The sequence below is a fragment of the Carcharodon carcharias genome, chromosome 13, assembly GCF_017639515.1.
Source record: "Carcharodon carcharias isolate sCarCar2 chromosome 13, sCarCar2.pri, whole genome shotgun sequence".
Taxonomy (NCBI): domain Eukaryota; kingdom Metazoa; phylum Chordata; class Chondrichthyes; order Lamniformes; family Lamnidae; genus Carcharodon; species Carcharodon carcharias.
The window spans coordinates 24,217,965-24,244,234 of NC_054479.1; the positions used below are offsets into that span (position 1 = coordinate 24,217,965).

The 26,270-nt window shown below is 40.7% G+C and overlaps 1 protein-coding gene across 2 annotated transcripts in view; it reads left to right on the forward strand.

The window, feature by feature from the left end:
• The window catches only part of ttc28 (tetratricopeptide repeat domain 28), a 775,554-nt gene that overhangs the window by 413,267 nt on the left and 336,017 nt on the right, over positions 1–26,270 (forward strand). For both annotated transcript variants that reach the window (XM_041202994.1, XM_041202995.1), the window contains exons 3-4: positions 19,804–19,951; positions 21,952–22,224. In XM_041202994.1, coding sequence (XP_041058928.1) covers positions 19,804–19,951; positions 21,952–22,224 — 421 coding nt within the window. The remainder of the gene's footprint in view (positions 1–19,803; positions 19,952–21,951; positions 22,225–26,270) is intronic.

Here is a 26,270-nt window from a genome sequence, read left to right on the forward strand (position 1 = left end):
CCATGTTTTTGTTAACGTATCTGCTAACAACAGAACAAAGCAACTACTCACTTTTTTCCACTCAAAAATTTTAGATTTAAAAAACAGGCTTTCCTATTTTCCTTTCTCTGAACCCATCTGAAGGAGACAGTAAATCAACCCTCATTCTCATTCTAAACACACACACACACACACACACACACACGTGCCTCTTCCTTGCTCCCTTAACAGCAGCATTCTTTTCTCACATGCTAGCCTGTGTAAAATCAGGAACTTCTCTCTCTAATCCTTTTTCAGTTCACACATCAACTGCTTGCTTTCCATTCAATATGTCCCTATCCTACTTGCATCTTTTCTTCTCACCCCCTGAAAACAGCATATGGCTGGTGGGCAGTAGTAGAAGTTCAAGTGGCCAGAGACCACAAATTAATACCAAAGGAAGGCTTATTGGCAAGCACTTGAGTCTTGGTAAGGGTTTTGGTGGGCGGCCATGGACAGATGTCTCAACAGAAGGAAGAGGGGGAGTACTGCTGCATCAAGAAACTTAAAAGGCAAAGTTCTTCCGAGCTGCTTGTAGCAGTGCCTGTGGAGATTCATTTCCTATTCCGAAACACAAACAACTGGGGAGGTTTAGCAACCCTCGTTTCTGGACCCTGCAGGGACTATTTCACCAAACATGCTTTCCCATTACATCTTGTATACAAACATTTTATAAAGATCTAAATCACAATGAGTCATTTAAAAAAGTAACTGCTGTAGGCGAGGCATAAATAAGCAGTGCTGGTTGATGAGGGCCCAGGGAACAATGGTTAAAATTATGATCATCTTTCCTGAGCTGCATGAAGAAAGCATAATTAGCGTAGTGCATATGTTAATGGAGTAATAATCCATGGGCTTGGACTAACCACCCAGAGGCATGAGCTTAAATCTCATCACTGGGCTATTTAAGTTAAACTAGTTAACTGAATGTAGATTAAAGAGCTTAGTGACCAGGAAACCTACTGCATTGTTGTAAAAACCTATCTGATTCACTAACGTCCTATAAAGAATAAACCTGCTGTTCTTCCCTGATCTGGCCTATATGTGACTCCACACTCACAACGATATGGTTGACTCCTAATTGCCCTCAGAAATGGCCTTGCAAACCATTTACATTTCAGCCAAAAGGCAGAATACAACTAAGGTCCCCCACCTGTGCAGCATATAACAATCCTACTCCCAATCTCCAACAATCTTGTCCCCTTTCTTCTTCAAACCCAACCTCTGTGATCTACTTTTACCCCTGCCTCCCCTAGCTTCTCTTCCTCCTCTGCCTTCTGCCCTGCTGGATTTAATGCAATTCTATGTTCCCCTGCTCCCAGTGCATTCCACTTCACCTCCATGGCTTCAGCTAATGTCCAAACGCTGACACTCCCCTCACTATTATCCCTGTTATACCAGTTCCCCTAACCCTCTTGCCCTCACTTCGCCTAAACACTGCATTTTGTTGTGACTTGCCATCTCCAGTGCCACAGATGAAGAGTTTTTTTTAAATAAATATGCTGCATTGTAATCTTGATAATCAATTGCATTCTGGATCCTGGGCTATTGGTAATTTTTAATCACTCTTGACATGTGGCCAAGGCATTTATTGCTCACCCCTAGGTTGCCACGAAAAGGTTTGATACAATTAAGTGACTTGCTAGGCCACTTCAGAGGGCATTTAAGTTGGTATGGATCTGGAGTCACAAATAGGCCAGACTGGGTGAGGACAGTAGGCTTTCTTCCATTAGTGAACTAGTTAGGTATTTAAGGCAACCTAACAGCTCCAAGGTCACTTCCACTGATATCAACTTTTTAGGAACATACTCCCCCTCCCTTGCAGTCTCCCATCCCTTTCCCTCCTCCAGTCAAATATTCTCTACAGTGTGGCTGATATCCAGGACTCCAGTCCCCAGCGTGCCCTATATATTAATGCCACTCCCACTTTCAACCTCTAACCATCTTCTACCTTCTTCAATATATTAAGATCAGAAATATAAATTGATATAGGAATGTAATATTTTCTGTCTGAATGATACATGAAAGGTCATTGCATGCTTTAGATTTTGAGTAGTTCAGCAGATCTTAATATTAGGTTAGTGACAGTACCATAGGTGTCATGATTATGGTGTGACAGCAGGTAAAAGAGGTAGCCTGCATGAACCTCATTAAGTTCCTTGCTGAGACCAGCTGCCTTGTTTCTCACTGGGAAATGGAAAGCTTACCAGTCTCAAGCCCTTCAGAAACATTCATGGTTGGAATGGGAAACAATGTGTGGATATTCTTCAAGTGCTGCCGAAAGTTTAGATTCCAAGTTCTCAAGCTGTAACATAGTGAAAATGAGTTGACTGAGTATTTATTTGGGACATAACTCTTATATGGATTGCTATTTCTTTTAACAACTGGAATTTATTTATGATCCAGGATTGTAAATTTATAATACACAACACTTGTGACCTTTGAGCAAGTCTGTTTTATCTATCTGGAGCTGGAGTTGTGATAATCCTGACATCATGCTATCTGTGAATCATTCTTATCACACCAAGCAGAGAATGAGGTTGTGTCGTTCCCTGGCTGTGATTGCCTTTGGAGTGACCAACACACAGCTGCTGCAGAATTATCCTGCGTAAATTGTCAGCTTCCTGTGAGCAAGACATGGATGGGCATTTGAAGTGCTTTAGACAGATGTACACTTTAAGGAAGGAAGGTTCTTCTGGCAACAGTTTAGAGTCCTTTAGTGTTTCAGATACAATCAATAAAGTTTAATCATTTTACAGTGAGGCACGATATTCTACGCATTAACAGCTTGTATTACTACTACAAGGATTAGCTAGGAAACAAAAACAACACAAATAGCCTTGCCCAGCTTGTTTGCCATTGGACTGGAGGTACCAGTACTGTCTACTTGGATTTAGCATTTACCCAGCTCCCTTGGATACTTGAAAACGTTTACCAGGGAACAAGATGGGTCCTTTTGTTGTTATCTTGAAAAGAAAGCAAAGCACAAAATTTGACCATGTGGCAGGGTTAGTTGGAAGAGCTTTCAGCAGAAAGTCACTGTCCCAGATTGCCAACCAAAGTATCTCATATAAGGACTGGGACTGAGAGGCTAATACTTAATTCAAACAGTTAGAAATTGGCAATAGCTAAAAGCCCTGGCTCAATAACAGGTGCACTGGAACATTGGGACAAGTGGAATAATTTGGTAAATGGGAAATATCAAGCAATTAAATGGAGAGGTAAACATATCTTTTGTGCTTCTGATCTGAAAACATCTCATCAGCTTACAGTGGTACAACATTAATATTGAATGCAAACTGACTGTTGTCAAATGCAAGAGACGTGGGTTGGGATTTTGTCAGCGTTTAGGAGGTGGCCTTGGCGGGGGGGGGGGTGCAGGAAAATGGTGTCAGGTAGGGTCCCCAAATGTAGTCCCATGGCCGGGCCATTTTCCCAGTGGCGATAATGGCAGGGACTTGACCACCTATTAACCAGAGGCGGGCAGCCAATTTAAATAATTAAAGGGTCCTGTCAGGCCTGCACCCCAGCAATTTCCTGGGAGTGGTTGGTTTAGGGATGAACCGTAGCCCAAGGTGTGTTACCCTTCTGATCACTGTGGCCTGCCTCTCCTTGCAGCTTCAGCAGTGGCCACCACTCTCCATGGTGCTGTTGAAGCTACAAAGCAGCCCTCTGGGCCGGCATTGTGGAGCGCCAGGCTGCTGTTCGTAATTGGTCAGCGGCCTCAGTGGTGACCTCTTACTTGACCACTGGGAAGATTGCCACCGTCATCCTGCTGGCTTGGGACCTGCATCTGAAGCCGACAGCAGGACTTACCTTATGCTGGGAAAATACTGGCCATTACTGCAGTATAAGTGATGGATTCTCAAATTATAGAATATATGATGATCGTGTGATCCTCTGTCTGGTATGTACCCAACTGTGCAGTTTACTGTTTAATTTTCTCTAAGATACGGTGGCTGTGTTTACTATTGTTTTGTTTAATATACAGTGACAGCATAACACATGTGCCTTTCCAGCAATGTTACAACTATTATTATACCCCAAATCCAGTCACATGATGCAATTGTTGCCACTCTGAAAGGCATGTATCACCATCAAGAACCAAAAAGGCACTTCTAATCCCAAAGAAATTATTCCATGGCCCGACTTCCAAAATATTGGCAACAGGAAATCTCATAAATTCAGTACCTGCCATAACTGTTCTTGATGCAGCCACCTTTGGCCAATTAGGGGTCTGTGTATTTAAGCAACTATTGAAATATTAGTTCTCACCTTGAAAGCTGGGAGTGGAGTAAGCGATTCTACATTATTACTGTAATTGTCAGTCTGTATGATACATTCTTCTGCGTGGCAGAGGATATATATTCATCGTAGTCCTAAAACCTTTAGAGTGGCCGGGATTTTCCAGCCCCATTGTGGGGGGACCCACCGCTGGAGATTCAACAGCCCAGCCAATGGTCCACTGACTTTCAGCAGGACCGCAAGGCCCTGGTGATGGGAAGGGCCGGAAAATCCCGCCCAGTGTTTTCTGAGCAGTTTGACTGGGAGAGCTTAATGCATGGAATCTTACCAGCTGCTCAGAGGCGGCCTTGGTGGCGGTGATGGGGAATATTTGAGAAGGATGCACTGGGTCAGCCTCCTGACACATTTCTGCCTCTGGTCAATCTTGCCAGAGGCGAGAGGGCAAAGGAAGTGGCTACCTGCCTGGCAGCAGTGGGTAGCCAACCTTTGGGAATGCTGCTGGAATCTTACTGGTGGCAGAGTCAGGTCCTGTGTTCTGGGTAAGGCCTGTTAGGTTCATGCAGATGGCCTCCTGCCAGTAGGCCAGAGGGCTAGTGAAACCTCCTGTATTTAAACATTCCCCCCTCCAAGCCCGCCAGGTAGCTTCTGACCTGCTTTTGGTCGCAACCTTTTAAAATCTTTGGGGGACATCTTACCGCCTTTAATCTGTCAAGCTGCTCAGAAAACATATATGTTATACAAGAGAATCCAGATAAACATGAAGATGACCAAAACCCAAAATTCTCATTTGTTATTTCCGTTCCACTTGCACAGAGGTTCTAATCACGTTATTGTATCAGTTTACATTGTGCATTGGGATTCAGGTTTATTACATCATCGCTGACTCAATTAATATTGTCTGAGGTGTCCATGGTAATTTCCAAGGAGAAACATACTCTAGTTTCTCTGCTTTAAAGTAAGACTATTGGGAGAAGAAGTGTGACTTTGTCATAATGTAACACAGTGCAGAAATGGTCTTAACACCTTAATTTATTGATCTTTCCTGGGTTCCCAGTAAAGCATTTAGCTTTGTGTGAAATGGATTTAACTCAGTTTTCTGGTAAGTATTCTTTGTCAAAAATAAAAAGAATTAATCTTGCTTATTAAAACTTCAAGAATTGGTGGTGCTTTGTTGCAAGGTGACAGATCAGAGCTGCTACCATAGTCAGCATACTCTTTCCAACCCCCCTGATAATTCCTGGAACCTCAGCTGTTTTCATACAAAGTAGTGAGGGTGACACGAGCGATCTTTTCTTCTTCTCCTTTGCCCTTCTCCATTTTCTCTTCTTGTAAAGTGATTGTGAAAGTGGATCTGCCTGGGAGCTACTTTGATTGACCAAAAGCAATTATTGCATTCAGGGATAATTTTGTGATTGCCAGATGACTAAAGTGCGCTGCACGATTTGAAATTTTAAAGGCTGTTTCAAAATTTTTGAAGATAGGTTACCAATGACAGATTGGTTCTAGCAGTTGCAGCATTCCTTTTCCTGAAATTGAACAGTTAGCATAAATTGGCATTTAAAGTAGCAGACCCAGAACTTTTATTGCACCTCCTGTTTCCTTCCATGTTTTCTCTTCATCTTCCATTTTTCTCCCAGAGGAGCTGCTTTTCTATTTGGTTTATTAGATCATCTGTGTCAGAGTTAACCTGGAGATGCATTTACAAAAAGTGCATTCATTTGTCAAGCTTGACCCTATTGGTTAGAAAGACCTTGAAAAAATATACTGGCAATGGGCAAACCAGGTTTCCCATATCTTAATGCATGCTTCAGCAAATGATGGTTCACCCTGCATTTACGCTTACTTGTAGAATGACAATATTGCAGACGATAGCACAGTCCATGGGAAGTGGTGTGTGAAACTTCATTGCTGATGCTCTGTCCAGGTTTTTACAGAATGCTGACCTATAGCTGTAGCAGACCTTTGCTTCTTGTGGCTTATTCTCTAGCAACCATGATGGTTCGGAGGAACTTCACCTGAGGTCAGCATTATAACTCTGCTGTTCCAACAGTGGCTTATAGTGCGAAATGGGTTTACGCTGAGAGACCAGAAGATAGGGGACAATTCTGTCAAAATGAGGTGCTCTGTTCGTGGTTCCAGCAAAGAATGGTTGAAACTTATTCTAGACAGGGACAGGTGAGATTTATGTAATTGACAGCCCTGAAAATTATTGATACCTGTTGGCACTTTTACATTGGTCATGTGGTGCTGACAGCAGCAGCAACAATAACAATAACAACTTGCATTTATATAGCGCCTTTTAATGTAGTAAAATGTCCCAAGGGACTTCACAGGGGCATTATCAAACAAAATTTTACATTGAGCCACTTAACATGTTAGAATAGTTGACCAAAAAGTTGATCAAAGAGGTAGATATTAAAGCGAGTCTTAAAAACAGTAAAAAAAAAAGGTATAGAGGCATAGGGAGGGAACTCCTGAACTTAGAGACCAGGCAGCTGAAGGCATGGCTGCCAATGTTAGAGTACTTAAAATCAGGGATGTGCAAGAAGTCAGAATTGGGAGAGTGCAGAGATCTTGGAGAGTTGTAGGGCTGGAGGAAAGTACAGAGATGGGGGAGGCGAAGCCATGGAGGGGTTTGAAAGCTAGGATGAGAATTTTAAAATGGAGGCATTGCCAGACTGGCAGCCATTGTAGGCCATCAAGCAAGGTGATGCTGGGTGAATAGTACGTGGTGCAAGTTAGCCCATGGCAGCAGAGTTTTGGATGAGTTACAAGTTTATGGAAGGTATGGGAGGCTGACCAGGACAGCATTACATTAGTCAAGTCTAGAGGTAACAAAGGCATGGGTTAGGGTTTCAGCAATAGGTGAACTGAGGAAGGGGTGGAGTCGGGCGATGTTGCGCAGGTAGAAATAGCTAGTCATAGCGATAGAGTGGATATGTGGTCGGAAGCTCAGCTTAATGCCAAACACCACAACAAAGTTGCAAATGGTCAACCATGGACAGTTGGCAGGGAGAGGGCTGGAGTTGGTGGCTAGAACTTTAATGGCATAATTTCCTTTAAAGGAAGAAAACCAAAATTCTAATACTAGTGCTTGGGAACCAGTGATGTGTGGAAAGCAGAGACCTGATTTAAAAGGGACCATGTGCATCAACGTAATTAAAAAAGGATAAATGTTGCCTGGAGATCACAGATCTTTGCTTGAGCAATGGTTTCTACAACATTGGCAACAATATGAAGTAGCCTTATTCTGGGACTTATTCTTGCCCCACCAGTGTTTCTACATTGCCTCCACCTCTGTATTTCACTAATAAGGTCATCCTGTGGTTTGAAGTTATTTAAATTAAGAACAGTATGATTTGCTGACAACTGCAGAAATATTTGCTTAGATGGTTTTGCATGCATGCATGTGAGACTTATGAATTCTCTAGTGATGGTAACAAAAGGACACGTTAGTATTTTATTTTACAGTACTGTAATTATTCCAATTTTCAGAAATCCTTTACAGCTGCCCTTAGCAAGATCACTTATTCCCTCTTGACGCTAAGCAGCGCTTGAGAATGCCCCTGCATTACTTACCCTCCTTTTGTCCTCTTTTTCTCTGGGGCGCCAGCTGCATTCTGTTTAGCACTTCCCCTCTTCCTCAACACATGGAACCTTGCTGTGTTAAGGGAATGGTTGCTGTGCCAGGCAACCCCTATTATTATTCATTTTCACCTTTTCAATAGATTTCATTCCAAGGGACTTATATGGGACAGTTTCTGTATGATATTTGCAATCAGCTTCAAACTTTACTTTTATATCTAGTTTTTTATAACTGTTTTTGGAAGGACATTGTGTTGTTCCAATATGAAACCCTTCATTATTGACAAAATTTTATAAACTCCCAGTGTTGTCACTGCATATTATTAACAATGTGTTATTCCCTTATGAGGCATTTCCTCCTTTATTTTCCCCTGCTTGCAGATTTTCTCCAGACACAGAGAGCCTGCCTTTGAGAGTGCAGACTAAAGCTCGCCTGTTTGCTTACAGCCTGCTGCACAATTCAGTGTGGAAACTCAGCAGTGTGTCTAGCAAGACACTTCATGACACTTATACACAAGGGAGCGTACACCCAGGAACACAATGACACAATTGCATCTGAGGCTGCCAGTTTTAATCTTGGAGATCAAAAGAGAACACATGGAAAAGAGATTTTACTATAAGCAGATATAAACTCAGCTGTAGAGTCAAGTATGGGGACCCTGTAGTGGATGTTTTGAAGGAGGTTGTGTCTGGTTCCAGGAATAAAATCTGGCCTGTGTTGCATCTTATTACAACAAATTTCGTCTTTCTGGGCTTGGAAAAGATAATTGTGAAATACATGTTTGCTTATGAAACTGAGAATAATTAGATTTAAAGGGAAAGTGTTTGGTTCATTAAAATTCAACATGATAGCAGTGAATGAGTGTGAAGCACTGGAATGGTGTACAGTAGGAATGAACAAGTTGTGATTTGTAATAGTGGAATATTTATGCTGTGTTTATCTGAGTTACCTTTTGACGAGCAATAAGATTTGCTGTTGCAGAGCCTTCAACCATCATCCATTATACATTGGAAAACTCTTCCTAAATCCACGCTCTTTGGTACATCACTCTGCAATTATAACAGCCTGTCATATTTCATTGCTTTCACTTTTCTCCCAATTGTTGCTTGGCGTGTGATTCCTCCTTGTAAAGCTCCTTGAAAATAACTCCTGCTTTGTTAAAGAAAGCATGTAAGTGCAAATCGTTGTTGCTTCAAAATCTAAATCAGTATAAAGTATGGCGCAGTGAGTTGAGGATTACTTGTGAAGAAAGGCTTGAGGTAACTTGAGACTAAGTTCTGAATCAGAATCACAAGTCTGATACAGTATTTTCATGTACTTGATTCGTTCCTGATTTATTTCTGACATCTGTAAATGTTTAGTAATAGTAACATTTTTCGTTTGTTTTGTCTATTCTAATGTATTTTATATAACAAGTATATTTGGATTTTTAAAATGCCTTCAAAAATAATTATACAAGTCAACTAAACCCCATCATAATCTACATGTGCAGACTTTGTAATTTTTATTGTTAGTTCATCACCATTATAATGAGAATGAATATTTCAAGGAAAAAAAACTTTAAAAGCCTTATTGACCAGAGTACACCTTCTTTATGACAAGCATATATAATTCATTCATGACTTAATCACTAGTAAATGATTGGCCTTTTACTCATGGGAAATGGCGCTCATAATTAGATCATTTGATAGGACTCTGACGTCCTGTGCTTAATGAAAAGGCTGCAAAAAGCTTTTAGATTGAATTGGTACATTGTATGACCCTGATAGTGGTAATGCAGTGAGTGAAATCTTGTCATGCTGTATTAACTTTATACTGAGCAGCTTACAGACATGTGTTCTATCCTTTTCCTTTCTATTCATCCTACTGTCATTATTCAAAATTTATTTACTTGTTGTCTGTGGTATATTGGGGATTTCTATGCTAAATTCCTATGGAGGTCCAGGTCTTCTTTATTTGAAATAAAACTTGCAGAAAATATTTTTAAAATTCTGTGGGACCGATAGGAAATTAAATAGCATAGTATCGCTTTTATACCAATAAATTGATCTTAGGATTCGCAAGGAGCTTCCAGGATGAAACTGCAGTCTTCTGACATGATGCAGATCATTTGAAGAGTTGAGCAGAGATTAAGCTAGAATTTAAAATCTGGAACATGGGGCAGGATTCCCCCCCCACCCCCCACTCTTGTCGGGGGTGAACTTGAAGGGTGGGCTCGCACAGGCGCGCTTCCGATCGGTGCCTCCAATCAGAGGCGGGGCACCATTTTATGTGGCTGGGCCAATTAAGGCCCGCCCAGCATGATGTCCATGCAGGAGCGCTGTGCATTTCCTGTGTGAGCCAGGGGGGAATCCCTAAACCTAAGAGTGCGCTGTTTCACGCATGCGTACGAAAGAGTGCACTCATCTCCTTGAGGCTAAGTGTAGCCTCAGGGAGATCGGCTCTAAATGTAAAAAAGCTAAAAATAGAAAAATAAAATTTCCCGATCATGTCCCCTGATGTGACACTGTCACATGAGTTGGGACATGTCCATAATTTTTACAAAAACTTTATTAAAATTTTTAAAAACCTACATGAAACCTCATCCCGCCGGTGGATGAGGTTTCATGCTTTTTCTAATTCCCGCCGGGGCTCCTGGCCTGCCCGCCAGCCTTAAGGTTGGATGAGCAGGTCCAGTAATTACTTTAATGACTCTATCAATGGCTTCAATTGGCCATTGACAGGTCGGCGGGCGCACAGCTGATTTTGCTGCGCCTCCGCCTACCGGAAAATTTAAATGGGGCACGGTGATGTCGGGAGTTCCGCCCGACGTCACCATGCATAATTTACGTGTTAGGGAGCGGGCCCTGCCCCTCCCCGCTCACCGACGGGAGAATCCTGTCCATGGTGCAAGTAATGAACCAAGCTTTTTTTCAATCTATCCCCTTTTCAGTCTTATCAACCCTGTAAATGACTGCTTTATGCTGGATTTGTTTTGTTACATTTCCTTAGTATGAGCATTTGATTAGAGATTTGACAAGTTACGTATTATTTTGGACTTGTGTATTCTGTTTGCTACTGCCACTCCTTTATGGTGAGTGCTGGCAGCTGCAGATGGGTTGAATTACCAGGCAATCTGGGTTTTTTATTTGCTTGTTGGTGGAAGGAAAAAACTGAACTGTTGCTTCTCTTTGAAGACTGCCATAAGATCTTTTATGTTCACATGAACCACTCGAGCAGGCATTTGGGGGTTGTTTTAGTGCTTCATCTGAAAGAAAGCACGTTTCAGCAATGGAGAACTCTCTCAATACAACACTGGAGTGTCAGCCTAAATTATGTGTTGAATGGGGACTTAAAACTGCAACCCCCTGACTCGGAGGTGAGAACGCCAGCAGCTGAGCCAACCTGGTACTTAAGACCCAGAATAACCAAATTCCCAATAAGACTGGTGGAACTGAAACAGCTTGCCATGAGTTTGACACTAGTGTCAGTTTACCTTCGTATGTGCTCTCTCTCTAGAGTGTGATATCAACAGCAGTGGTTTCAAAAGTGTGAGACCATAGAAGGAGCAACTTAACACACCATTCTCATCACTGCATTCATTCTCCATATGGCGAGGATTGCAAATACGTTTTCTGTGACGTGTTTTTTTAAAGAATCAAATTTTTATAAGCATTTTATGTTTTCTTCAATGTTTTGTGACTGTCAAATATTAACTAGTCAATACTTGATCAATGAACTCCACCAATAATGCAATAAATCTCTTCCATTTCAAATTTACTTATTGCATGGACACTTACTGTAAATTATACTGATTTCTTGTACTTTAGTTTCCCCTGTCTGCTTTCTTAATTTTTGTCTAGTAGATCTGTCCACTTTATATTGTAGATCAGGTAATCAGCTTCCATTTCAACATAAGATGAATGAGAGCAGCATTGTGTGGGGCTGGGGTTGTGGGGCAGAGTGACTGTCCATTTGGTTTTTTACCCTGGTAGAGAGATACCAGATCCTCCATTTCACAGAGCACTAACAGAGATCAGTGTGACCAATCATTGATGCTAGTGCACAACTTGCCATTCTGGGCATTGTTTCAAAATTCTGCACTACCATGTTATCTCAATGTAACTCGAAGTTCCATTGAGCACATGTTAAATTTATACAGCCCAATTTATTGCATTGACACTCCAGAATAAATAAAATTAGACAAACGTTGGTCTGCGGCTGTGCATTATTTGGCTATACATTATTTTAATATTTTAGAAAGGGGATCTTTCTAGCTTGTGTCTGTAGTAAGGCCTGTCTTGCATTGTAGTGTTCTTGCATTGGTATTACTGGATTTTTTGCGTGTATCTGAGATCTTACAATTCACTGGCCCTGTTTTCTCTGGGTCCTCTTCTTGGCCAGCTGAGCTAGTTGTTTCTGTTTGCTTCTTCCAATGTCCTCGAAAAAGTCAGCTTCCAGAGATCACGGCCGTCAACAACTACTTCCCAGTTGTCACCTATCCTGGCCATGGTCTAAGGAACTCTCCTGGAAAATTTGCACACGTGGTCATTAGGATGAGGTCTACATTTAGGCCCCTGTGATTGAAAAATGACAGACTAAACCATATTTATATAGTATATTTAGCACACAGAGTGCTTTTTGTAAATTGCGCTCAAGTATCAGAAGTACCTTTTTTAAAAAAAATTAAAAACATTTTTACAATATTTGTAGTGGAGATTCTAATAAAAATAAGAAAAACATTTTTTGTATATCTGTGTTTTGTGAATTATGTGGAAATTCCATCTCAAATTTAAGAAGAAAAAATTGTAATTACCCTTTCTCAAAGTCATTCAGGAATTGATTGTTTACTCCTTTATAAAAGACAGTGATGATTATTCATCATTGCTGTTCTTTAATAGTGCCGATTTGGGTGAAGTCTAATTAACATGAAATAATGTTTTCTGCCACCAAATTGTGTGAGGTTCAGTGCAAGCACATATAGTCCCTTCATTTTAATAAATGGTTTATAATAAACTTCATTAACAATAGGCTCATAATCAAGATTGTCCAATGAAGAAGAGAATTAAATATTCATGTACATGAATTTTCAGTGTCACATTGGGTTTTGTTTATATTGTTTTCTTCATGGATGGTTTACTTATAAGGACCCTGAAAGCTGTAATGAGAAACGTTGTTGAGTATTAATTACAACCATATTCCATTTAACTAGAAACTGTTCTTAAAAAATGTCATAAATGAGCTTTAATATTGGTTTTGCTATATTCAAGTGCTTTGGCTGGAGATAAGTGGATTTTCATATTTAAAGATCTTGTGAGTTTGTGAGGGCCAGCATGTGATGGCATGAAAGAAAAAAGAATGACTGTTCTGTGGTGGAACTAAAAATAGACTGGATATGATAGTCTCAGCAGTAAGAGTGGCTGAGTCTTCAGTATATTTAATGAGTCTCTGGGCACTGTGCTGTCAAGTACTTTAGTGTTTATAGTAAGTAGGTTTCAGCATTGGTATCTTTTGAAGTTTAATATCTTTAGTATTCTGTGAGGGAAAGAGGTGTTTGTCTTTGTACCTACTTTTCTTTATGTGCCTTTGTCCCTACATTTGGTGCATCTTTTGTATGTATGTACCTGTTTGCGTTCACGTAGCATGATTGCCCTTGCTAAGACGGCACAGTTTCTGGAAGATATCATGGTCTCTGATGCAGTTTTGTCCATCAGTGTCAATATACCTGACGGGGAGAGGGGTCGTGGTGTGAGGCTTGGGTAACATATCAAATGTATTGTAACCAGCTCCAAGGATCAAAAGCACCATGAGGGAAAAATAACAGGGATTCGCTGAAGAAATTAATTCGATGATTAGGCAGTGTAAGATGATAAGGGCTTCTTGTACTGAACCGATGCCAAGGCAGCAGACTGGGATACTTACTCAGCTGTGCGGGAGCCTTGATGTTGTATTCAATAATTCAAAGTAGACGGCATCTTTAATGGAGCAAGAGCACAAATTCCATCCTGTTGAAGAATTAAACATTATAAAGGATGGTGAGAAAATTGAAGCTATTATGTCAAATGTAGATTGTTCCATACAGAATGCATCAATTGACAGGACTGTTAATTGTACAAATTTCTCTTTGTTAAATTGAGAAATAAACCACAGTAATGATCAGTGGTACTGATCTGACCCTGGTCCATTGAACTTCGATCGCATGCGGTGACGTTGCTAAGTAATGGTTAGTACAAGAGAACATTTGATTCAGTTGTGTATTGGCATCTACATTAATTGTGGAGTAAAAGATTCCAAATTTTCTTTCTGGACCCTGATCCATGTCCAACTGAAATGAGTAAGTTGAGTTGGGCCTGTTATGGTTTTCAAATCGCTCTGCATTGAAATGGTTAATAAAAATTAAATAAACGGTTAGAGACAACTCCAGATTACTCTAGATGGTTGCAGCAGCAAAAATAAACCCATCACTTGACAGGTCGTATGAACAGTGAAATGTTCAATCCTTAGGAAATATTTCAGAATTTTCACATTTTCATTTATGTTGCACTAATTGTGTTACTTTTAATGGATTGATGAAATATATGCCATTTCTTATATAACAAAGACCCACAATGTTTGGTACAATGGGGAAAATCCTTAATTTCTGCTGCTATTCAGAACGATTGCTGTTGTCTTGGCAGTTCTGACACAAATAGAATTAGTGACCTATTATTGTATGGTAATTACTGGCAGACTTTATGCTATACTCTAAATGCTTTAATGATGATAGCCAGTCAGGGTGCCTTTTTTTCGATATTTAATACCAATTGTGATTTTTTTAATAAGTCTGGTCTCCATTGGAGGTGATAAAGGAAGAATTGAACTGACAACACAAAAGGCTTTTACCAGGAACATCTATGTTAAAGGCGATCTTATTCTTGTAGTATAAGGGTCTGGCACAAACAGGGCTAATGTGGGACTGAGTACAATACCACCCACATACCGATGTAGGCGAACACATGACCTGCACTTCGGGGTCAGTGTGGTGTTGGACAGAGCCTCGTGCAGACCTAAGCATGGAGGCCTCTCCTAGCCTATACCCTTTACTGTATATTTGTAAATAGTTTTAGTAGTTAATAAAGACTTACAGCTAACCTGATAAAGACAAAGAAGACTTCGTCAAACCTGCTGAGATGTAACCAACACCCCACAACAATTCTCACAAAATTAGTCAGATGGGACATGAAAGTGAGCTATGATCTGCCACCACCCCACCCCATCCCACCTACCTCCTCTCCCTGCCCCCTGCTCTCTTGTATGTGGTATTGATCAGTAACTACCAGTTGACTCCACATTGGAGAAAAAAAAATCAGTATAGCTTCCAAGAGATTTCTTTACATCTGCTTATCTATGTGATTGTTTAAGGCTTTGAAAAAGATGTGATAGTATCCTCGTAGGCTACTTGCATATAATTGCTATATTCTGTAGGGTATTGAAAGGCAAAATAATTAATTGTCTGGTTAACATTTTTAGACAATTGCTAAGCACAGAAACTGTACCTAAATGGAAGGTTAGCACATGCAACCCCCCCCACCCACCCCCCCCCCCCCAGCAGTAAGTGAAACATGAGTCTAGAAATTATAGATCAGATAGCTTAACATTTGTAGTGGGAAAGATAAACAAAATCATTGGACCAAACATTTAAACTGCTTTGTATATCTTGATAGAATTACTACAAAATGTATATTATTAATGGTACCAACTTACAATTTAGCTTTGTACCAATTCAATATTCTCAGTCATACAGCATATACCATTTGTGATTTTTTTAAAAAGCCCGGTCTCTATTGGAGGTGATAAAGGAAGAATTGAACTGACAACACAAAATATTATAACAGATACGTTTAAATATAAAATGTATTATGGTTAAATGTTTGAAAGCTCCCAGGATTTTAAGAATATTTATCTCAACAGTGAAATAAAGCTTTTTTAAAAAATCATAACTATAATGTTTAATTTAAAATACAATTAATATTATGAGCATGAATCAATAATTCACTTCACTAAATTGTTATATTTAAGAATTGAATTGGTTAAAGCACTGTGCCTGATGCTGTATATGTTCAATCATGTTTCCTGTCTGTACTGTACTCCTATGGATCCATTACTGTTGAGTCATTAAAGACATTGAAATAACCTGTTACTGTAAAAGGCACATTTCTTTCTCTTTCCAGCAATTGAGCAACGTCAGACAATATTATTTGGTATTCCAGAGTACTTTTCAGAATTACCATTAAGTGATCATTTCTTTCCCTTTTCCCTACTTAAATCACCCAATACCATGTGTAATTCAGATAAACAACTGGCCCCCAGGTCTTCACCAGTGCACCGTTGTAATTGGTACAAATAAAACTTGCACAAACAGCTTGGGTTGCCTCCTATTCTGATTCTATTTTCTCTTTCTTTCCCTGTGATGGTGAGTGGACCTACTCATTGCCTCCTGTTCCATGTTGTATGACTGAGAATATTGAATTGGTACAAAGTGAAATTTAGCTTCAGTGTCTTAAAGTGTTGCTGATCCTTTCTCCTAGTCACTTCTGCTTTATAAACCTTGCCTTCGTAGCTTCGTTCTACCTTTCTCCGTTTACCCCTCCCTCTTTCTCTCCCTTTTTGCTCTTCCTCTTTCTCTCCCATTCCTGTATCTCCCTACTGTTTCTCCTCTTCCTCTGTCTCCACTCTCCTTTTCCACCCCACCGCGTCCTCTTCCCTCCGTCCCTCATCTTGCTCTCCTATCTCTCTGTTCTCTGCATCATCCTTCTTTCAGTTTTATCTAGGGGATAGCACTCTTGCCTCTGAGTCAGAAGGTTTTCTTTCAAGTTCCACCCCAGAGATTTAAGCACCTAATCTAGACTGACATTCCAGTGCAGCACTGAGGGCTGTTGCAGCACTAGAGGTGCCATCTTTCAGATGAGACATAACAGTGAGACTCCGTCTCCATTTTGGATTATCTTCGCTCTCAGTGCTTTCAGCCTTAGTTATCTCCTGCAATGCCAGCCTTGCCTATTCAATTAATATTTTTGCTTATATTGAGCTGGTAAATAATTCGCATATTTACAATTTTCAGGGCCAGGATTTTACGCTGAGTGGGCGGGCACGTGCCCGACCTGATCGAGCGTAAAATGATGTGCGATGACGTTGGGCGAGCTTTCCGAAGTCATCGCACACTCACGCGATATTTCCCACGTGCCCGCTGACAATTAAAAGGCCTATTAAGGCCATTGACAATCCAATTGATTTAAATTTCTTGCTGCCCGTCCAACCACGGACGGGATGAGGTTTTGATCCATCATATAAAAAAAATTTCATCCTAATTTCTAACATGTCCCTGCTCATGTGACATCTGTGCCTCAGAGAGCTTTTACAGCGTGCACCCGCGCGCATGCGCAAAGCTCGTGCTCGCCCTCCACCCCACAGGCCGTGCTAAGTGCTGCAGCACATGATTCAATCGCAGTCCGGCCCCGATCGCAGGCAACAGTCAGCTTCTCACCTGCCCCCGCCGAGCCTGCCCGATGAAGGCAAAATTCTGCCCCATTTTTGTGTTTTTTTCACAATACAATTGTAGGGTTAGACAAAGTAGTAAATGATACCCAAAGGGTGAACACAAAAGATGTATCCGTTTTAATGATATATTTACATGAATGAACTTGTTCATAAATAAATGAAGGAACAGTTTATTATCTCATAAGAGAAGTAATTATATATGTTTTAGAGGAATGTGTATTAAATGGAGAATACACACTGTAAACACTAACGAGGGAACAACAATGTTGTACTAAAGCAAAATTAATAATTAAAGTTGATTGTAATGGTGTGCTTATCTTCTAATTTTCACTGGTCGTAGTTATTGCCATGTCAGTTCAATTGCAGCTTGGTATTAGTGTTGAACATTTAGTTTTCAGCTGTACTGGTCAGATAATATTGTGTGATGTTGTTATAGACGCCAGCAATTATTGCCACATATAATACAGGCATTTATGCCATAATTGTACTTCTGATAAGATGCTATGGTAATATTCTGCACCCAAATAACTTGATTGAAACAATGTTCAAATGGTACAACAGGAGCTTACTTTTTTCTAGTTTTCACCACCCGTGTTACTTATAAAGAAGGAAAAGAAAGACTTGTATTTATTTGTCACATTTCACACGTCAGGATGTGCCAAAGTGTTTTAGAACTGCATAAGCACTACTGAAGTGTAGTCACTGATGTAATATAGGAGATGCAGTAGTCAATTTACAAAAAACATGCTCTCTCAAAAAATAATGAAATAAATCATCACATTATCAGTTTTAGATGTTGGTTGAAGGGATAAATGTTGGCCAGGACATTGGGAGAATTCCCTTGCTGTTCTTTGATTTGTGCCTTAGGATCTTTTCCAGCTACCTGAGTACCTCGCCTGGAAGGCAGCAATGGTGCAGCACTCCCACACCAAAATGTCAGCCTAGATAATGTTCTCTAGTTTCTCGACTGACAGAGATGAGAGTGCTCCTCCTGAACAACACCGATGCTGTGCTATTCTCATTTAGAAATCTGTGGACAGTCCAGTTTGAAGACACCTTTATTGAGAAAGTCAGGATTTTTGGTGGTCAGCCTGCCAGGACATTGTTTTGACTAGTTATTTAAAGGATCTCCTCTCTTTTTTCAGAATCATAAAGCTAAATGCAGATTCAGCTCATCTAACCTCCTTGACAGGAAAATCCAGTCTCCCTTTTGACACTTCTGTGCAGTACTGAGGGAGTGCTGGATTATTGGAGGAGCTGCCTTTCAGATGAGATATACCCACCTCTAGCATTTGGGTGGGGATCCCGCCACCTTCCTGCCTTCGACTAAGCCTGTGGCAGGAAGGCCCATGGATGGCTTTCCTGCCCCACTGCCTAGTGAGGCCCTTAAGTGGGAAATTAATGCCCAGGTAAGGACCACATCCCGCTGCAAGTGGTATTAACCCAGCAGTGGTGGGGGTCTCGCCATGCAGGGAGCACTACAAGGAAACCTGTCCGGGGTTGCTTCCGGGCTCGGGTGGAGGAGGGGGGATGGGAGCAGGGTCGCTCATTCAAATGTAGTCAGTGTCTGCTGATCGAGGGACCTGACATTGGAAGGAGGGGACCTGCTGAGAGCTATCCCCTTGCCCTTGCTGCTGACTGCCCCCCGCGACCCCCTGCACCTCCTCCAGCCATCAGTTACCTGTAACCTGGGACCCTGTGGTGATCCTTGGCCTCAGTGGGTGTTGTACCAGCAGCGGCCACTGCTTCCCTGGTGGCACTGCCGTTCAGTAGACCTGTCAGTCTCTGATTGGCCAGAGCTCTCGGCAGGCAGGACCTCCAGTGCCAGGGTCCTTAATTCCGGGGAAGGTCTGCCGATGCCCTGTTAAGTGCCTGAGTGGCATTTAATTCAGTGGGCCTTCCCTAAAAGAGGTGACACCGGGCTCGAGACCCTCATCATCTCCACTAATCCAGCCCTGCACGTATATTTAATTGAACCTCCACCATCCCAGGGTTCAGTGAATAATGATTCTGTGAATACCAATGATTATGCTGTTACCTTTCGTTTGCTAGTTCTGTAGGATTATAACAATCTCTCTGCCATCACAATCCACGAGTAGTATATGATTTAGGCAAAGATTAAAAACGCCAAACTCAGTAACTCAGACAAAATGGCAGGCAAAATAAGTATAAAGTATGCTGGGGGTGGGGGTGGAAATGAGGGAGTGAACTCCATGAAAATATTACCCTTGGTGGAATTTGCAAGCCCGTGGACAAAGATTTAAGACTTTTTTTAAATGAAATATGGATCCGTGAGCTGGACTGTTAATAAATTGACATTATTCTACAAAAAAAATACATGATGCATTAATCTCACTGGGAATAGTTTATTGATGGAGCCTCAGGAACAAAATATGGGGGTAAACTGCCATTTACATTGTCTCTGTCTTTCTTTGCAGGCATACTTCCGACAGGGTGTTGCTCTCCAGTATCTCGGCCGCCATGCAGATGCGCTGGCTGCATTTGCATCTGGGCTGGCCCAAGATCCGAAAAGCTTGCAGCTGCTGGTTGGGATGGTGGAAGCTGCCATGAAGTCTCCACTACGAGGTAAGATCATGCAAAATGCTGTTGAAATAATTGTTGGATGACTGATCAGACAAAAGGAAGGTCGCATTTGGCTATTCCCAGTGCAGTCAAATCCCCTCACGCACTTACATAGAACCTTCAGTTGGAATTTAGGTTTCACTCTCTGCAGCTCTTGTTCTTTCTCCTGTGATTGTCATTTTTAATTTGAAGTGAGATATGTGTATTAACTTCTTTGAATAAATTAATAAACTGAAGCAACAACATTTAAAGTCAGTAATAGATTCCTGGGCTCCTGCTGCTAAAGCACTTTTTACCACAGTGAACCTTAGATATACACTTGTCAAGCTGAAGCATGGATGAACATTCAGGTGGTGATCTACACATACACACCTTATTTGCCAAATCATGGGTATACACCCAGTTTGGTGAGTCATAGACAGACATCTGTTCAGAGAAGGTTCACTAGGTTGATTCCTGGGCTGAAGAAGGGTGCCTTATGAGGAAAGGTTGTGCAGGTTGGGCCTATCCTCATTGGAGTTTAGTAGAATAAGAAGTGATCTTATTGAAACATAAATGATTCTGAGGGGGTTTGACAGGGTGGATGTTAAGATGATGTTTCCTAGCTCTTTTGGGGGAATATAGAACTAGGGGGCACAGCTTAAAAATAATCAAGACAAAGATGAGGAGTAATTTGTTCTCTCAGAGGGTCATTAGTCTTTGGAATTCTCTTCCCCAGAGTACAGCTGAGACTGGGTCATTGAATATATTTTGCACTGAGTCAGATTTTTGATTGACAAGGGAGTCAAGGGTTATGGAGCACAGACAGGAAAGTGGAGCCAAGACCACAATCAGATGAGCCATGATCTCATTGAACAGTGGAGTAGGCTCGATGGGTCAAATTGTCTACTCCTGCTCCTATTTCTTATGATCTGGCTTAGTTAACCATATATACATACCTGCATTGATGAACCACAAATATACATCCTGTTTGCATGACGAACCATTCATGTTTGCAGTAAGAGAAAGTTTAATTTTCTTAAAATGCTTGACTGATAAACCAGGATATCTTATGTACAAGGCAGAATTTATGCAACTTTTTGCTAAATTCAAAAGGTGGGTGGTGGGTGTCTTAAAATGTACCAGCTTTTTGCCGATGAACAAAGATGCTTTCTTCTCAGTCACCTCTACCAGAACTGTACACTTCTCCAGGATCTTCCTGTAGTGCAAAAATAGCCCCCATTTTCTTTTCTTCACTACCCATCGTCTTTTTAAAACTCTCTTCCCTCCACCCTCACCTCCTACAACAAATGTAAGGAGATCATAGACATCTTTGTTACCGGGATTGAGACAATCTTTTCATCTGCTTCCCCTTACTCACCCAAGCCAGACACCTCCCCTGGCTCTGCCTTTCTTCCTAGTTCTGATCTTGTTTCATTCATCTCTAGTTTCACAACTATACCCCCTTATGACACATGGCTTAACTTGTCCATGAGACCCACCTCTTCCCTTGGTCACATTCCCACAACTGCTTACTACTCAATTTCCTTTCTGACCCCTACGCTAGGTGATATAAATGATTCCCTGTCCACAAGTACTGACCCCTCTTGTACCAAACAGCTATCACCCACCCCCCCTGCCACCGCTGCCTCAAAAAGCCTCAACCCCCCTCTCTAGTTTTATGAACTACCGGCCAATTTCCAACCTTTCTTTTCTCCCCAAAGCCCTTGAATGTGTTGTAACTACCCAAATCCATACCTATCTTTCCTACAGCTTTGCACTTAAATTGCTCCAATCAGGCTTCCTCCCTGCTCCTTTTGACTCCATAGCACAGATTTTTAAAAAACAATTTGTATTTAAATATTTCATTGGGAAATGAGGACCAATCTGTAACTTTCATGATGTGGTTGGTTACCATGTATTAGTGATACGGGCTAAATATCATACTCATGTGATTAATTGACCGTCGGTTTTTGCATTGTTTAAGTAAAACTTATTGCTCATAATGTATGATTTGCTTGTAGAATCCCTGGAACCAACCTATCAGAAGCTACAGAAAATGAAGTTGGACAAAAGCCCTTTTGTGGTCGTATCTGTCATTGGCCAGGAGCTTCTGACAGCAGGACACCACGGTGCCTCTGTAGTTGTTCTGGAGGCTGCCTTGAAAATTGGAACATGCAGCTTGAAACTTCGTGGGTCAGTGTTCTCTGCCCTAAGCAGTGCTTACTGGGCATTAGGGAATACAGAGAAGAGTATTGGTTATATGCAGCAGGACTTCGATGTAGCCAAGACTTTAGGTAAACACTGCAATTGTCTGTCTTATAAATTGATTGGAATTTCTAAAACGTTGTAATACTTCAAAGTTTATTTAACATTACCAAATAAAGGAAACCCAGGTATTCTGATGAAGTTTAGGTTATTATTCATTACATTTACATAGAACTGTGTGAAGTATTTTTCTTGAAGATTGAGTTCAATTTAAAAATGGAAGGAAAAAGCTTTTAGCCTGCAGATGTAGAACTGCCAGTATATACTGTAAATTGTAGTTTTAGTGATTACATCATCGATTACACTTGTTAGGTTTAGGGATTTCGAGGCAGATGCGAGGCTGTTTTTTTTCAGCAGGTGCATCCTGTTGTGTCTCTGAGCAGCTGTAATGTTACACAGGGATGCAACAGTACAGCAGCCCCCATAATTAAATTTTGGAAAAAGGTGATAGAAGAACAGACTCAATTTCTTTGATTTTTCAGTTCACCTACCATAGTAATTGAAATGTGTTTCTTTTTACAAAATATTAAAATCGGAAGCCAATTTTGCATGGCTGCTCTGGTGTAGAGTGATAGATGAGTGAGCCAACACTTGAAGTGGATATTTACCATCGGGTAACTTATGTCTAAATGGTAATTATGGTTGCATTTAGATACTGACAGTACCACTATGAATGGTCTTATTGAGGGTGGGATGTTTTGATGCATTTATTCAGAATTTTTATCTCTTATTTTTATATTACTTGTGATGGTTTTCATTCCACAGGACAAATGTAGTTCAAATTCTATAGCTAAAACCATGTCCTTAGCCTCTCTTCAAATATTACAACTCTTTGGTCACCATATTGATAATTCCTTAGATGGAGACAGAGGTTGAATAATGGAGTCCCAGAGGGAAAAATGTTCATCCTGTGGCCAGTTCATACATTTCACTCAATGATAGAATAGTACTGCAAAAATTAAAATAAATTATTGATGTAGTTGCATTGATGTAATGTGCAGTGCAGTGAAATACTGGGATGTGGGTTGAAGGCTACAATTTATGTTGAGCTCCTCAATGCCATTGTTCTATATATAAAATTCCCAAACCTCCTTGATTAGATTACAGCCTGTAACTCAGAGCCTGTAACTCACTGCCAGGGATCCATTATTAAGAATTCATCTAGCCACTCTTTGTAGCAATATTGGAGATACATTTGTGAAGGTTTCTTCTTTTAGTGAAATTGTAGCCACTACTTTTTAAATATTTCCAATTTCGCCAGCAGTACTGAGCAGAGAAATCTTCAAGAATCCATTTGGAATGTTGTCACAGGTAGTTAGCTATTAGAAAACTTATGAATATAAATTGTTTGAACTCCTCAATTCAATTCCAGTCTTCAATTCACTTCTAGGTACCCAATATCTAACCATCTCCATATTATATAAAAATCTTCTGCTTAGCATGTATTTTGCACATCACGATTTAACACTGTGTAACGGAAAAGATTACTGTGTTGCACATGCACTTGCCTGGTCTATATTTTGCATTCATAAAACACCAACAACAATATAAATCAAATCAATAAATCAAGGAGGTCAAAGTCTAGAGCTACCAGTGAGGAACTACTATGGACATAATGAAAGCAATGAATCAAGTTTGAGCAGTCAGCAAAACCTGCCAATAAAAGAAAGAAAGGGCAAAAATTAAATCACTTCAAATACGTTTTTGAAAATCCACGTGACTGGCATCTGTGAACTTACTAATTAACATAAAGCTTGTAATTTTTCAAAAAACCCTCAAAAAAAATTTGCGAGTGAATGATTACATTTATTTCTCCAGTTTATAGGTTCGAAATGCCTGTGACAATATTTTGCATCTGGGCTCTGTCTTTCTTTATCTCAGAATTCTGTGGTTTATGAGTTCCTGCTACTTCCCAGAACCCGTCATGCTGTCATTTAAATGAAGAAGCTGAATGAAGTAGCCTACTGAAACTCCCAGAATGTCCCCTGTGTAAGCAATCTGTGAACTGCCATTTACAGAATTTAATTAAAGTTGACTTCTTTTTGAGTTTAATGAACAAGCACCAAATTTTGGAGCTGCAGGGATGCAGCGGGCCAGGGTGGGGGGGGGACATAACACACCAGGATTTTCTTTTTAATAATATATGGGATTGGCCATCTAGAGAGCATTTCAGAATTTTCTTTTTATAGGCCTTGTCCCCCCTCCTTCGAGCAATTGAAAAGGACTGAGAAATTATAGCACTAAAAGTCAGAAAACCATTATTATGACAATGATAGTTGCTGTGATTTTTTTTCACTGTAGAAATCATCAAAGTAAACTAAAGGAAAACTAAGTGATGAATTGCTTTCGGGGGCTGTTAGAACATGCACAGCTTTATTTATGGAATTGTGGTATCTGGGGGGAACAAGCCCCTTCTTTTCTTTATACAGTGGCTGAAGGAAGTATGATGTTCAGTTTATTTAAATGAACAGTGATATGGGTGCATATATATATATATATATATTTTATATATATATATATATTTTATATATATATAAATATATATATATATATATATATATCGCCTTGTAACTAATGTGTGTTGGTCACAGCAAAATGTTGGTCAGCTCAAATTTTTCAAGGACCAATCAAGAACCAAACCGCTCAAAAGCTGCTTTTCAGATCTTTTCAGAGGCAATATGCAAACATCCCTGTAGAATATTGCACAATCTGAGCTTTGTGTCATATTTTCCTCTCTGCCAGGGAGTTGTAAATAAAGTTAAAGCTCAAGAATGGCTGCCTGCTGTAGGTCCACATGTTAATCGTGCTCAATGCAGTACACAGCAGAAAGATGGCATTGAGGCTGGGATGGAATTTTCTTGTACAATTCATTTGAGAAATTAAGAATTGAAGAACATTTTGTCACATTTTTGGAGCTTCTAAAGTTGATTTTGAGGAAGTTTGAGCCATTTGAAAGATTGCAGCATGTGCACATGGTATTCAGGTACACAGTGAGCCAGCACAGTGTGTAGTTGAATGAATAGCACTGAAGGCATATTTGGGGATAATGGGGGCATTCAACCCCAACAAAGAGGACTGGTGAAATTACAAATGAAGATTGCACATTTGGCTGAAAGCAAATAAAATAGGAGATGTGATTAGATTAAATATTTTCCTCACCATGATGGGGCCAAATGCTTTAACGGTGTCTAACCACTGTTGTCCTAGAAACCCCAATACTATGGAATATGCTGAAATTTATGAAATTCTGTCATATTATGTCATACCATGGCATGACAAAGATTGAAATTGCACTGAGGGTTATGTTCCTTCAAAAGAAGGAGTTGCCAAGTGAGACTGTAGCAGATTACATTCTCGAATTAAAGGAACTCTCTTGCCACTGTGGGTATAGCGCAAACTTAGAAACCAGCCTTAGATCACATTTGTAGGAGGCTTAGAAAAGAGAATAGAACGCAGGCCAAGATTTTGAGTAAAGGTATTTTGCTGACATGGAAGACGCGTGCAATGAGGCCACAGCCATGGAAGTGTCAGAAAGGGATAGTTGTTAATTGCAAGGGAGTTTTTTCCTGAGACAGCATGGGGAGGTACCAATAAGATTCAGACCACAGCAGCTAAGTTCAGAGTCAGAAACTTAGGGCAGAATTTTCTGCCTGTTGGGCAGGCGGGCCTGACCCGGTCGCTGGTGGGCGCAGAGCCAAGTGCCGCCAGCGATGCAGGCTGCACTGCCATTTAACGTGGGCAGGCCAATTAAGGCTTGCCTAACTTGATGTCCGCCAGGAAATGCTATACACCCCCTATGCGGGCGGGGGGGGGTATCCCTGAAATCGAGAGTGCGCTCTTTCACGCGTGCGCACGAAAGAGCACACATCTCCCTGAGGCTAAGTATTGCCTCAGGGAGATCGGAGCCTCAGGGAGATCGGCTCTACCTTTAAAAAGATTAAAAATAGAGAAAAGAAAAATCCCTTACATGTCCCCTCATGTGCCAATGTCACATGAGTTGGGACATGTTCATAATTTACAGAATAACTTTTACAATTTTTTAAACCCTGCATGAAACCTCATCTCGCCGGTGGAT